This window comes from Heliangelus exortis, chromosome 5, assembly GCF_036169615.1.
Source record: "Heliangelus exortis chromosome 5, bHelExo1.hap1, whole genome shotgun sequence".
NCBI lineage: Eukaryota > Metazoa > Chordata > Aves > Apodiformes > Trochilidae > Heliangelus > Heliangelus exortis.
In genome coordinates this window covers 30,868,300-30,882,378 of record NC_092426.1, presented here as the reverse complement: position 1 = coordinate 30,882,378, position 14,079 = coordinate 30,868,300, and the positions used below count along the sequence as shown (strand labels likewise).

At 37.8% G+C, this 14,079-nt stretch overlaps 1 protein-coding gene across 1 annotated transcript in view; it reads right to left on the bottom strand.

Annotated features, from left to right (window-relative positions):
- Window positions 1-8,042: 8,042 nt before the first annotated feature.
- The window catches only part of SPRED1 (sprouty related EVH1 domain containing 1), a 63,551-nt gene continuing 57,514 nt past the window's right edge, over window positions 8,043-14,079 (bottom strand). The window contains exon 6 of the mRNA XM_071744326.1: window positions 8,043-9,822. Within this exon, the coding sequence (XP_071600427.1) occupies window positions 9,163-9,822 (660 nt within the window). The 3' untranslated portion in view covers window positions 8,043-9,162. The remainder of the gene's footprint in view (window positions 9,823-14,079) is intronic.

Sequence of the window (14,079 nt, the reverse complement as noted above, 5' to 3'; positions counted from 1 at the left end):
TTCAATCTTCTTAACTTCCCACCCATTCTTTGGCCTTGGCTACTGAGCACAGGATAAATCTTGTAGTGGGCGCAGGGTCCCTGAGCCCCAGGCATTGCTTGCTGCCAGCTCTCCCTGTGTATGGGTGCCCATGTCCAGTCCAACCCTGCTGCTGGTTCTTCAGGCACCTGTGTGTGCCTTCCAGATACACTCTGCTCAGGCATTTTTGCCTGGCTTTGCTCAGGAAAATTTCCTCAGATTCCAGTCAGGTTTGAGAGATGTTTTTAAGCTAGACCAGTAATCTGGAAAAAGTTTGGAGAGCCTGAGAGCCTGGAAATTTTTTTGTTTTGTTTTTTACTAAGCTATCTTAAAATTTTCAACTCTGGGAAAACACTTTCAGTGCCAAAAGAGTATGTGAAGCAGCTGTTCAGTACTTACACAAACACCTGTGCATATTTTTAAGCTTACTAACAGCTGGATTGGCTGTCCCTCTCACCTCAGTATTCTGCTGGTACCTACTATTTATATTGAAGACGTTGCTCCTGAAATATATCCTTATTTTAATAATTCTGAAAAATATTGAGGTATAATGATGACATGACTAAAATTAAAATCCTTTGAAATGTTCAAGCATTAACAGTAGGGTTTGCCTTCAAATAAGACACCAAATTTAGTAAGCACAAAATCGCATCACTTTTCTGAGACTGGTCTCTTGCTTCTCCAGTTTTTCAGAAAAGCAAGGCACAGAATCACAGATACTGTAAGTCACTACTGGAGTTCTGCTAGTCAGGCCCCACCTGCTCCCAGCAGGACCAGTTTGAGCCAGATATGCAGGGATATGCCTAGATGAGTTCTGGCTGTCTCCAGGGATGGAGGCTTGTCCACCTCTCTGGCTCCAAATGCACTGAAGCCTTCTGGACACTCCTTCACAACCATGACTTTAGAAATACAAGTTTACTTTACTAACAGAGCTAACAGAGCTAACACAGAGATGTCTATGCGAGCCTGCCACAAGCTAAAATTATTCCAAAGTCTGAATACCACCACCACTTCAGAACAGGGTGTTAATTGAAATGTCTGGAGAGCATCAACCTTCAGTATCAGTCAGCCAGGTATTCATCTGTGGAAGTCCCAGACAAGCACTATTTACAAAGTGTTCTGTACTATGACTTGGTGGATTTTAGAGAGTGCTCAAGCCAGGACTTGGACTGTAACAGACTTTACAGATTTATCTGGGTACACAATGAGGCTCAAAGGCCCTGGGGAAGTAGAAGCTGCACAGCTATATTCAGAAAGTTTGAAATCTTGTGAATACTGTATCACTTGTCAACTCGTCCTGAAGAGGTTAATATTGTAAAAAGGGCCCAGATGATGCTCCTCTCCCTCTCCATTCCCATTATTCCACATCCACCAACCTGCTTCAACTGCACCTTTTCAGCTTGGGGGTCACCATTCTCACACCTCATGCCTCCATGCATTTCCAGGCTTCTAAGAACTCACTGAAGACAACAAAGCCCAAGGAAAAAGGAATAGTCATTTGATCATTCTTATGATAGAAGTAACCCTGAAAAAAAATAACTTTTCTTCAAAAGCAGCATTTATATCTCATGGCTGTAACGTCATGGAAAACAGTGGATCCTGTGTAGCTGGTGACTCAATAGCATTTCTGAAACTGTTGAAGGCCAACAGTGATAGCCCTCCTGAAACCATGTTGGTTTCAACATCATTTCAACCATTGTAATAATTATTTAACTGTATTACTGATGGGACTGTTAAGGCAAGAGAGCCAAGCAAGAATTATTTAGAGCTTCAGGGTTTGGTTCCCTCCCATCCCTTGGAAGGAGTTGCACAATAATGAACTGGAGGGTGAATCTGATTACCTACCTTACAGACAGCTGCAAATAGTGTCTGTAATGGGCATTCAGCAATCAGCAGCTAGAGTCATCAGATGCACACACAGCTTGTAGAAACTCTATATGCTGGCTGGGGAAGCTGAAGAAGACTTCAGACAACATAAAAAGGAATGAGTAATGGGAAAAACAGAGGAAAGATCAAGTCATTGTAGCACTTCCCTCATAGGGAATAATATAAAGCAACAACAGAGAAGTACCTAAGCACATTGGCAGGTACAAATGGACAGCCAGCTCTGGCAAAGGGACAGTGAGGGATAGCTGCTGACAGCAGTCATGTTTTCACAACCCCCTTATACTTCAGAAATGACCAGAGTCTCATATCCTTAGTTTGAAAGAAATAGTTCACTACTTGCTGTTTACATGGAATATAAAATGACAAGTTACCTACACTGGGGGCTAGGAGGACTTTAATACGTGTAAGTGGATTTATTTTCTACAACTACAGTGGAAAGCAAGAGCTCACAGAGAGCTGGTTTTGCAGGCTGCAATATGGGAATAGGGGAGATGAGCCCCTAGTTCAAGGGCAGCTCTACATGCAACAGGAACTTGAATCATCCTAAGAGGCTTTCTTAGAGCTAACTGTAGCACTGACTGGAGAAACAGGCTTGATAAATCAATACTGCATCCAGGTTTGAAAAAGTAATTCCTTCTCTTTCAAACATTCATTGTTCATTCCACTAAATATGGTTCTGCCATCACAACCCCCTTGGTGTTTCCCATTGCTGGCAAGCTCATTAACACCTTCACATTGTCCTTCATGGTGAAATCAGAGCTATCTATTAGGAAGGAATTACCTGCTGCTCATTATCATGGAAAGCAGCTAAATCTCTTTCTGTAAGTCTCCTTTTTTAGACAGCAGGTCATACCACAAAAGCAATTGTGCTGTTGTTTCATTATTTTTTATGTCAGCTTGGTTAAGAACTAAACAGAGCTTTTCCTGGTCCTGGTTTTGTTTTCTGTGCCACCCATCCTACAACCAAACATCAGGTTTTTGGTCAGCTTACCTTACTCTGATGCATACTACTCAAAATCAGAATTAAGTTTTTTGCTGGTGGTTAAAAATATAAAGAAAAAGCAAGCAGTAAAAGCCAAACATTAAATAATTGTTCCTGTGCATTACTTCAAACAGACATACATCAAAGTACATTGCTAAAAACACATCAGATCTAATTTGGTGGGCACTGAGATGTGCCTGAGGTCTGCCAAATCACCACTTAGCTGAAATCATAATTCATCTGAGAGGCTTATTCTTTTAGTGAAAAGTTATTATCTTCTCAGATATTCCCAAATTTCTGCAGTCAGGGCATGGATATCTACAGCTACAAGCTTCCTGAAGAAGTGACTTACCTCTTTTTTTCTTTTCCTTCTAGATGAAAACAACTATTGCTGGTCATTCACATTATGCAGTACTCAGTGCAGACTTTGGTCAGATCCCACTGTGTCTACAAGCACTCACTCTACCATCTCAAAGTAAAGATATGAAATGTGGGATTATTTTTTATTCTCATCCAATTACTTGTTATGTCTTCTTCAAAGCTACTGAATTACATCACATAGCTCAGCGTTCCCAAATAATGGAAGTGATGCTATAACCCCACAGACCAAAGTCTCTCCATTCTGGTGCATAAGTGCACAGTGATCCATGACAGTAGGTCCAAAGGTTCAACAGTGACACAAAGTCCTGAGTATTAACTGTTATGTGCCAGGGACTAATTGGGATATTTTTATGAACTCTCTAGAAACTGGCCACCAGCTCTGTGGTCTACAGTCTATGGATTAAATTCAGTTTTTTACTTCAATTATAAGCCCCAGCAAATGAGTTGGACTTACCTATCCAAAACAAAATAAACAAAACCAACCAACAAACAAACCACAAAAGAAGAGCCCCTTTCCTATCCTTTTTTTCTTGTTCAAAACTAGAAAGTTGTGCATTATCTATGAAGATGGATTTGTCCACCTGGATTTTTAAGAAACCATGTTTAATGCTGACTCACTTTCTTATATATGGTCTTCATATAGTCCTATAACATTCCCTATTAACCTCTCACCTTTTTAGTCTATTAATTTCCCTGTTTCCTTTTTCTGCATTTTCAAATAATCAGTTAAAACCTCAAGTAACACAAGTTAATAGTCCCTGTAATGATTGCAATAGTAAAAATTCTTGAAGTTCAGTCTAATGAACAGCAAGAATTTACTGGTTATAACCAACAGGAAAACATTTGCAAAAACCAAAGGCAATCAAAATTCAGTTAAGAATAATCCATATTAAACCCTGACCACTGAGCCCTAACTATTGTAGTTTCACAGACTTCTATGTGTTCATCCTCATTTTTCTTCATGGACTCATTAGTTTTCCTTCTTTTTCTAGTGTATATCTTATTCTTTAACCTGCACAAAGCTTGGAATTATATTCAGAGATACACTTTTTTTTGATGTTGGAGTTGAGTGGTAACTCAAACATGGTTTATACAAAGGAATCTCAACCTCCATAGCACCATGTCAAGGACAAGTACTGCTGAAGATACAAAGCAAGCTGCTACAGGCAAATTTTTGTTTCAAACATTATAGCAATCTCTTAAGTATGAATAATGAAAGATGCTGGAGCTTAAAGGTAATACAATGTTTGTTTGACCACTCTTAAAATCATAAAATGATCTGATGAACATCTTGTTTAACGAGTAAGCAGAATATTACGTCAAAATTATTACCTGTATTTGCATCTTTTATTCTACTTGGACAGCAGCATTTAATTTCATACACTCTTTTGTGAGTAATGCCAACACAAAATGGAAAACCATGTCAGTTTTGCATTTTGAGAGTTTTAATCAGATAATTACAGGAAAAAAACATTTAAACAATTTTTATGGTGTTATCTGCTATGTCAACTTACAAGGATATGATGTAACAAGCCAGTTACAAACTTAAAGGCATATTTACATTATATACTCAACGCAACAAGTTTCATATTCATAAAGTAAACACCAATGGGATGAGTTAAGTAAATTATACATAATTTAGTAGAAAGAAATAGCAGTTGAGTTTTAATGGAAACAATACACACATGAGGCACTTTGAGGTCATTAGGGTGGAAAGCAAATGGCACCAAGCAAAAGAAGGCAAACTATGTACAGCTCATACTGCAGCTCTGAACATGAGGGCTTCTTCTTCACCAAACAGCTTGATTTCTTAAATGAACCATAACTTTTGCAATTAAGAAAGAGAAGCTTTCAGAAAAAAAGACCCAAAACCAACAAAAGAACAAAAGAACAAACCCACAAAAAAAACCAACCCAAACCAAAACAACACCCCCAGCCCCTCCTTGTATTTATCAGTGCACCAAAAAAGAAATGGAAGTTGTATCCACCCACTGCTGGACTAACAGTACCATAAGGCATCTTTTAGAAGTTATTTTGTTACCAGCTACCACCCTTGATCTTCATTTTATCAGTACTAACATTTCTCTGTACTGGCTCCATCCTGTGCCATAAGCTCTGAAAAGATTTAAAGTCTCATTTAAACCTCTGCATTATTTACACAGGAGTTCCAACATTATCCTCCAGGTACACATGAACAGATTATTCTGAAGAGAACACATCTGAAACGGGAATGTTATATTTCAACATGCAAAATTATGACAATCTTTAAAATACTTCTGTTTCTTTAGAGGAAACTGCATTGGCTAAGACTGTTTGGAAAATCCTTTACTTAAGCTACGGAAAAGCATCAGAGCTTTATGCCATTATTTGCTGCTGTTTACTGAACAGTTACCATAGTAATCATAGATTTTTATCAGAATATTGCTTTAATCTTGCCCACAGCTGCAGACATACCCTTCACAATTACAGAATCACATATGCAAGTGCCCAGAGCCACCTGTGCACACTGCAAACTGTTCTTATCACAAACCAAAACCCCAGATTCGTGCTGCATGAACTGCAAAAATCCATCACTTTGCTGCGGGAATGAACTTCCAGGGAAAACAATTATAAGTAATAATAATAATACAAACCTTTCTTATGAACCCAGTGGAAAAAAAAAAAAAAAAAGAATTTTTATTTCATTCCTGATATTTATGCTCTTGTGTAACAACCCATCAGAACAATTTTAAACCTAACAAACCACATGGTTAAAGCATTTTTACTTTCAGTCAATATTAATAATGAAACATAACAAGCATGATGAGAAAAAGCGTCACAGTAAGAGTCCAAATTACTATTTTTTAAATTCATAACTAAAGCTTAACATATTTTTGTAGCCTAAGTAGTGCACGTATAGCCTGTTAAATTCGTATGTAATCAAGTATGCCAGAATGCAGCTGAATGTTTTTCCCCCAGTAGATGGTGCACGAGTGCTACAGTCCTTTCACTTCTTCCCCCACTTCAAAAATACTTAATTTTCACGGTAACCAAAGTCTTTCAACAAGCCAGAAACTTACTATTTAATGATGGTCTCAAGCAAGACAAAGTTCTGCTACTACATGCCTGACAAACAACAGTTCTGATGTTAAGGGCAAGGGGAGGTGTAAGGATTGGGGAAGAAATTTATCTGTTCCCAAATGCTTAAGAAAGTATCTCAGAAGTCAGAAAAAATGTTTATGTGCTGTCAAACCCAAAAATGTAACAGCTCCTTGTGGAATGGGTTTGCTGCACATCCACCTTCCACTCATCTCCTAACTGAACAGTGGGTAAGATCCTTTACACCAGAAGAAAAAGTAGGTGTGCATCCCCCTAAAGCCAGCCCTTAGGTAACCAACCACACACCTGGGCAGCTCTTCCTGTCGCTTTCAAACTGGGCAGGCAGCTGACACTTCCAGCACATGGAGAAAAGCTCAGTAACCCCTTTTTAGATGGATCAGGTCTTCAAAGAGGAAAGCAAAAGGTGAAAACGTTTTAGCAGCAAAGTGGTTAAATGCAAGGTGAGAGCATTAATGCACACATTCAATAAAAATATTAAAGCATATGAGTTTCATATCGAATACAGTACAGGACCAGGAGTTTCACTATGCTGTAGAGTGCTCAGAGGAAACTGTTAATCTGATTTCTTTCTGAAGTATATTTACAGTATGATTCTATAGCATTTTCCTAAGCAGCCAGCAAGTTATTTTCTTAGGTTGTTCATACCTCTCTTCACCTTGACTTAGGAACCTAGCACTTACAAATATTAAATTTCTCTCATTCACTAGAAAAACACTGCCATTTTTAATCAAACTTGTTTTAAAGTTAACAGTCTAATCTAGGCAACCAAGCTTAGCTGAAAATGTGTGAAGCATGAAAATCAATCAGAGTAGCATTTTTCAAATACATAAACAGTAAAACCCAAGACTGCTGCTAACGTCATATTCTTGGACTTAATTAATCCAATCAACTCTAAATACAAAACTAGAAGCTCTTCCGTAACTTCTACAATTATCAATATATTTGTCTTCTTTTCAATGTGAAATAATACTTTGAGATGATCTATGTACACAAGATGGTCAATTCAAGCTGTAATATAAATATAAATGTTTTCTTTTTAAAAGTATTTTACAGACAATCTTATATACATTTGCTCATGTTTTTCCTGGGCTACAAAGGAAAATTAAGGGCACCGATACACACAGAAAGAAAAATCACACAAAATATACCAAAGAAATTCATAGGAGATGAGAAAAGTAAGTAATGTTTAGGTTTTCTGTTTGTTTAATAACAAGGGTATACCAAGGACAGTCTGTCCTACTCCAGCCAGGATATCAAATAGGTGCCTTCAACTAACAAATTAGGACTGGTTTTAGTGTTTTACATATCTTTAATGAGAGGTAAATGTTTCTTACTTTGTGGCAGAGCAAAGCATGTAATGTTTTAAAAAAAACAAACTACGGGTTAATCACAGATAATTCTTATCTGAAAGTGAAACACTTTGCAAGTACAAAGCCATAACAAATATCATTCACAATATACCACACACGTACACATACATACACCCTCTCTCTCCCTCCCTTCCCATCCTCCCTTCAAGTCTCCTCAGTTAAGAAGTTCACTCCAATTTTGCCTGTGCTGTCATTTCTCAAGCTAAGTCTTTTGTTGCTGTTTGTGAACAAAACACACAGTACTTTTGTTCCTGCTCATTCAAATAAGAGAAAGTTGTAGTTTCAAATAATGAAAACAATTTCACTTTTGTTATTAATCTTTTGTTTTAATCATAGTACTTGATAAACAGCTGAACAGGATCCTAGTTTAACAGAAGGATAAACAAGAACACTGATGACAATTTGTTACAACTGCCTTAATGTACCCTTTTGCTTAATGAACATCTGAATATGCAATAAAGTATTTTTGGAGGACACCCCAAAAGAAAACAACTTGCTGGTTGAGCAACAGAAACAACTTCCTTTTTGCTATTATGTTGAAATCAAAGTCATTTATATATAAAAATAAATGTTATGTTCTAACAAGAACATTTTAGACAATTACATCTGTGCTTAACAAAAAAAATATTGGTCACTCAAGACTAGAATAATTAATATTTTAAAGGTTTTTAGATTATCAGAATGTATGGATACAACTCAACACAAACTGTAGCTGAAGGGAAACAGGACTGAAAATATCAATTTGTTCACCTGGAATAAAAATGTGACTAAATTAACTAATTAAATATTTAAAATACTACCATGGAATGTGACAGTAGATATGGTCCATACCTACTATACCAGAGGGAAGGAAAGTTTAACATGTAATAATTCGTACCTTACACATTTAGTTAAATATAAACATTTGTTATTTATACATAAAGTCGCTTCCAAAAAACTATTAATAAGTGATTTAGTTGCACTTAAAATCAGTTTCATTTCTCATTTGTCGAGTATTAACTTTTCTTAATCTTAAATCAACTGTCACTAGTGCACTTTTAGTTAAAATTTCCCCTCAGGTAAGTTTTAATCCTTTTAAAAGAGCCCCCTCACCTAAACCATGAATGTACAAAGTGGCAAAAGTTAATCCCTTTTAGTATAATCATAGTTTATATACTCATTTTATAGCCAATAATAAGAATAGGCTTTTCCTTTGCAAAATCTCCTTCACAACTTGCAACAAATGCCACGCTCTGAAAGGAAATGGTTAGGCATGGCTAGCACTTGTAAAATGCCAAGGTCTGACAAGTCTTGTTGCTTCCTCCACATCAAGCATCTCGCAGATGAAAGAAGATTTCCTTCAGCTTGCCAAAAAGCTTCCACAAATCCAAGTTAGATGCTTCCTGGAAACAAAGATTTTTCAGCTCTGTTTGGCACCAGACTGCTTCATCCTGCAGCTTTATGCTTTCCTCCACAGCACCCACATACCTCACCACAGTGATGGCATGCTCTCAAGGGGAGGTAGCAGCACATACACGGAGCAATGAACGAGAGGGCCACCAGTGCTAACCAGCGCAAGCAGAACTTGTCATCATTAGTGTCACACGAGCAAGGATCAGAGAAATCTCCTTCAGAGTCTGACATGCAGTGATACAGCATGCTCTCTGCACAAAGCATGCAACTAACTTGGTAGATACATCTTTTAATAGGATCTGGCGCATCTTGACATTTGCCTCTGCCATTATCTTCATGATTAAACCTTTCCTGGCAGTATATACAGCGGGAACGCTCACCATCCTCTTTTCTTCTTTTTGAGTTTTTAAATTTTGATGAGGAAGGCTGAGTTTTAAATACCACAGAACTCTTGGAGTCTTTCAGGGAATTCAACTTAGTTCCGTCCCCACACGGGTATAAATAGTCAGATTTTTTACTGTCTGATTTAGAAAATGGTACATTTGAGTCTGTGTCATCCCTCTCCAGGTCGTTCTTCCACATGTCAGGATGTCTGTAGTCTGCATAACGCCGGATCAAAATGTCACGAGGGTTTATTCTAACAATTTCATCTTCGTCCTGAAAACTAACATGTCTGATTGACTTCAGTGGCACCTGGAAGGACAAAGCAAGATAAGTTTACTGTTACAGTCAAGTCCCAAATTTACGTCAACTGACAATGCAAAACTTGTACTAGAAAACCAGGATTTTTTCCTTGCCGGCTGAAAACAAAAATTTTAGCTTACCTCTCACTAGGATGATTTACAGACTTTTCCACAATAATGAGCCTTCTGCATGATACCAGGACCATGAGCTTCAGTATTCTTTCCTGAATTGTAAGTAGCTCATAAGAGCTTTTTGAGTATGTTGCTATCCATGTAAGGCTCGACACTGTTCTTTGAATTATGCTCAAAATTCAGGTTTTACACTTAGAGGGGCAATTAACCCTCCAGTTCAATTACACCTTACATGAATTTTAATATTTCACATTTTCTGATGGTTCATTGCTTTAGCATTAATGCCCTGAGTTTTCAAACAACCTCCTCTTTTACAACAAGAGTACTGGTTACTTATTCTCGAAGTTGTATTCTAGATATGCATTTTGCCATGTGAAGAAGAGTATTAAGTAGCATGCTCATCAGTAACAGTGGCTTCTAAATGCATCTCTCATAGGCTAACATACAGTACTTACAGTAATTAGTTTAGGACACTGGCAGGCAAACACCAATGTGGTTTTTAAATCTCAGCTTCTGAAGAACTGACCATAATTTAAGACCTCTTCCCTCAAAAGGCAAGTAAGAAGGAACGAGCTAAATGAACAGCAGAGAGATAAGACCAGAGTTCTTGTTTATTCTGCCTTTCACTGAAAGGGCATGGGGGCATGAAAAAGTTGTTCAAAGTGGCAAATGTGAATCATCTGAACTGAAATACTGCAGACTTTATATCTAAGTGTAAGACAGTGCACTACCACTAAATGTTACTGAAATCACTTCACAAGTGACTTTCAAGAAAAGGTGCAAATAATGACAGAATAAAATTTAGAACATGTATATGGAAGGAGCTCCCAAAAATGGCAGACAGTGCTGAAAAAAGCAAGTTTTTCCATGTCCCAGTATTCCTGCCTTCACAGACAGGCAATTATTTTCCTACACTGTAGGGCTGTTATAATCAGAGCCAGAATATAAGTGAGCTTCAAGTAAAATTCTGCCTTTTCCTCTTGTCAAGTGCAGAGCCCGCAAACACAGGCTCACAGAGAAGACTGAAAAAAATAAAAATCACTCTGACCCACTAGCCTTACAAAGTCTTCCAGAATCATGAATTATTTGGGAATTGGCAAGTTTGGCATAAGTACTGTTGCTTTGAGAGCAATTGCTTTCTCAGTAGTGATCAAATGAATGAGAATTAGTGTGTTATCATTCCATATTCCAGGACAAGAGTTCAACTGCATGTTCCTAAGCTGCTGCAGTGTGCAACTATAAACTACTGAAGATGATGCTTTGAGGTAACACACTTAGTAGGTAGCAGTAGCTCCTACTACACTGAAGTCTGCAGGCCTTAGTTTTGGGGGAAGAGGGAAGGCATCTGGGAAAGAGGAAGTAATAGCTGCTTAAAATAGGCTGGGCTTCTGATTATGTAAGAATATCTGTGGCCTGGTCTAACCATCACTTCCCTGTTTGATAATCCTTGTGTGAGATAATTGTAAGTGCAGACCTGTAATTAGAGCTGCTTTGCCCTGGGAATTTCAACTGGAGTATGCTAACAAGAACAATTTTTTTTTTCTTGGCTCCAAGCCACGTAGTTGGACTTCCACAAGGTCTCAAGGACACAGGGTGAGGAAAGGTTGTATCCCATTCAGCTAACATCACTGCTCTTCCATACTTCTCCCTCTGGGCTCCAATGCAAGCAGCTAGGCCTCCCCTTTGCTTATAAAAGCAGAGTGCTTCTCAACTCGATCCTAATAGTTTTCAAACGAAAAAGCAAGCCTATTGTTTTACCATCAGTAACCAGCTATGGATAATTGGCTTTACTGAACAGTTACCAGCATAAATTTATTTAAGGAGAAAAGCATCAAAAATGTCATTACAATTCTGTATGTCACAGTCATAAAAGATTATTCCCCCACTGTCCACGGAGAATATTATGCATAGACTTAAGACATTAAATAAAACCCATTGTTTGAAAGGAAAAAATCCTCAAAACCTCAAACCAAAAGTCACACTCTGACCCTCCCATTCCCCAGACAGCTAATAGCCACTAAAGATCACTACAAATGCTAACAACTGGTAAATCTGATGTCTTCTCAGTCTTAGAAGGCTTTTTATTTGTTTGAGTAGCATACACTACATACCTAACTCGTTTTTTTCAAGTCTCTAGCCAAACACCTAATAAAATGCTTAAGGTCTGACATGTTACAAACAGGGCAGTTATTTCATTCTTTATGCTGATACTAAGAAATAATCTGTTAAGAAAGCAAGTAGGAAATGCTGAACAACAAGCAAAGAGGAAAAATATTGTAAACCCTTTATAAATAAAAGTGCTTACATACTGGGTGTTTGATGGGACCTATGTGAGAGCATGAGGTACATGAAACCTTAAGAAAATTAAGTTAGGTGCAAATACCAGCCAAATTAAATTACAATTATGCACATAGTCCTCCAGCCATTCAAAACTGTAACTCAGTACAAGTGTCATCTCTGTGTAACAGCTGAAGCAGAAAGGAAGGCAGACTATTACAGCAGGCCAAAATTCCCTAGAGAACGTCATTATGAGCGTAATTAGCCAACTGGAAATTAGGAAAAAATTTTTGTTGACAGAACTGAACTTGCTAGTATTACACCTTACTTAGAATCATAGAATGCTTTGGGTTGGAAGGGACTCTAAAGCTCATCTAGTACCAACCCACTCCCACTAGAGGAGGAGGAACACCTCCCACTAGAGCAGGTTGCTCAAAGCCCCATCCAGCCTCAACTTGAACATTTCCAGGGAGGAGGCAGCTGGTTCCAGCATCACAGGAAATAATTTCTAATATCTAATCTAAATCTATCCTCTTTCATCTGACAAATGTTACTTGAAGGGATGTAACTTTAAACAAGGGACTTGCTTGGTCCTACAGCCTTCACGGTCACTCCTCAAACAGATACACTTCACTTTGCCCAGCTTGCAGCTTCCCAGTATCAGGACACCAGTGGCTGAATACAGGATTGCAGAGTACTAAATTTAAGTTAAACACACATCAGTGTACCAGAAGCTGAAGAGCAGAGGGACTTGGGTATTTTTTTAGTAACATTCAAAGTATTACTGGTAAAGATCTGAGTTGTCATTAATCACTTCTTTGGTTTGAACACGTACTTCATGAGCTGTTCAATCCCAGTAAGAATGCTCAAACTTATCACTGAAACAAAACAGGTATTTACCTGAAAATCTCCTGGGACACAAGCATGAAGCTCAGCAGAGACAGTGCAGTGTATGCTCAAACAATGTGAAATTTTGTTGACTTGCCTGTGTTTTAAATGTCTGCACCACTGGACCATGCAAAAAGCATGAAGTGTTGGATGCAGGTAGTGCTAACAATATGAGAAGAATATTTTAAAGAATATCTACTTAATTTTCCATGAAATCTTCCATAACTTCAGTCTACAAGAAGTAAATTGTAGCACTGTAACTTCAAAGACAATTATATTTATTTTCTATCGGACTACCCAGGATACCACACCTTAAATTACTGTTTTCTCACTATCCAATTCCATATGAGCTATTAAAACACGCAGGTATTTTAGACAACTGCACTTTTTTTTACAACTCCAGGAAAACTAACAGCACATACATCATTGGTTACTATAGCTGTTAAGTGTTAGCTGCAATACCTCATCACCCATTTAACTCCTATTCTATTCTATTCTAAAATTATCTTTGCAAGGAAATGAGAAGAAGGAAAATATATGTACCTCTTGATGAACAGAACAAAGAAAAATATGAGGTGAGTTACACAAAGATAACTGGAGCTCCATCAATGATTAAGAATCAGAGTTCATAATTTCATGCTGTTTAGTGAGTTCTCCAGATAACACCTATTTGCTTCTGTTGCCCAATAAAGCAGTTAGAAAGCAGCTGATACAAGACTAATACAATCCTATCTCTCCTTGCAAGATTGGTAGAAGGTATTAAAAAGGTTTATTTCAAAGAGCAGAAATATTTTCCAATGAAATGTTCGTAACTACTTGAACCTGCGTTCTGCTTTGACTTCTATTACTAAGCTTATTCCAAAACACTTCCCATGTGTTTGCTTCTAGGCATAAGACCCTCAACATTTTTACTGTCCAACTCACTGTGAAGTCCACTTTTACAGTTTACAGAAACTTTCAGTTCTTTGAG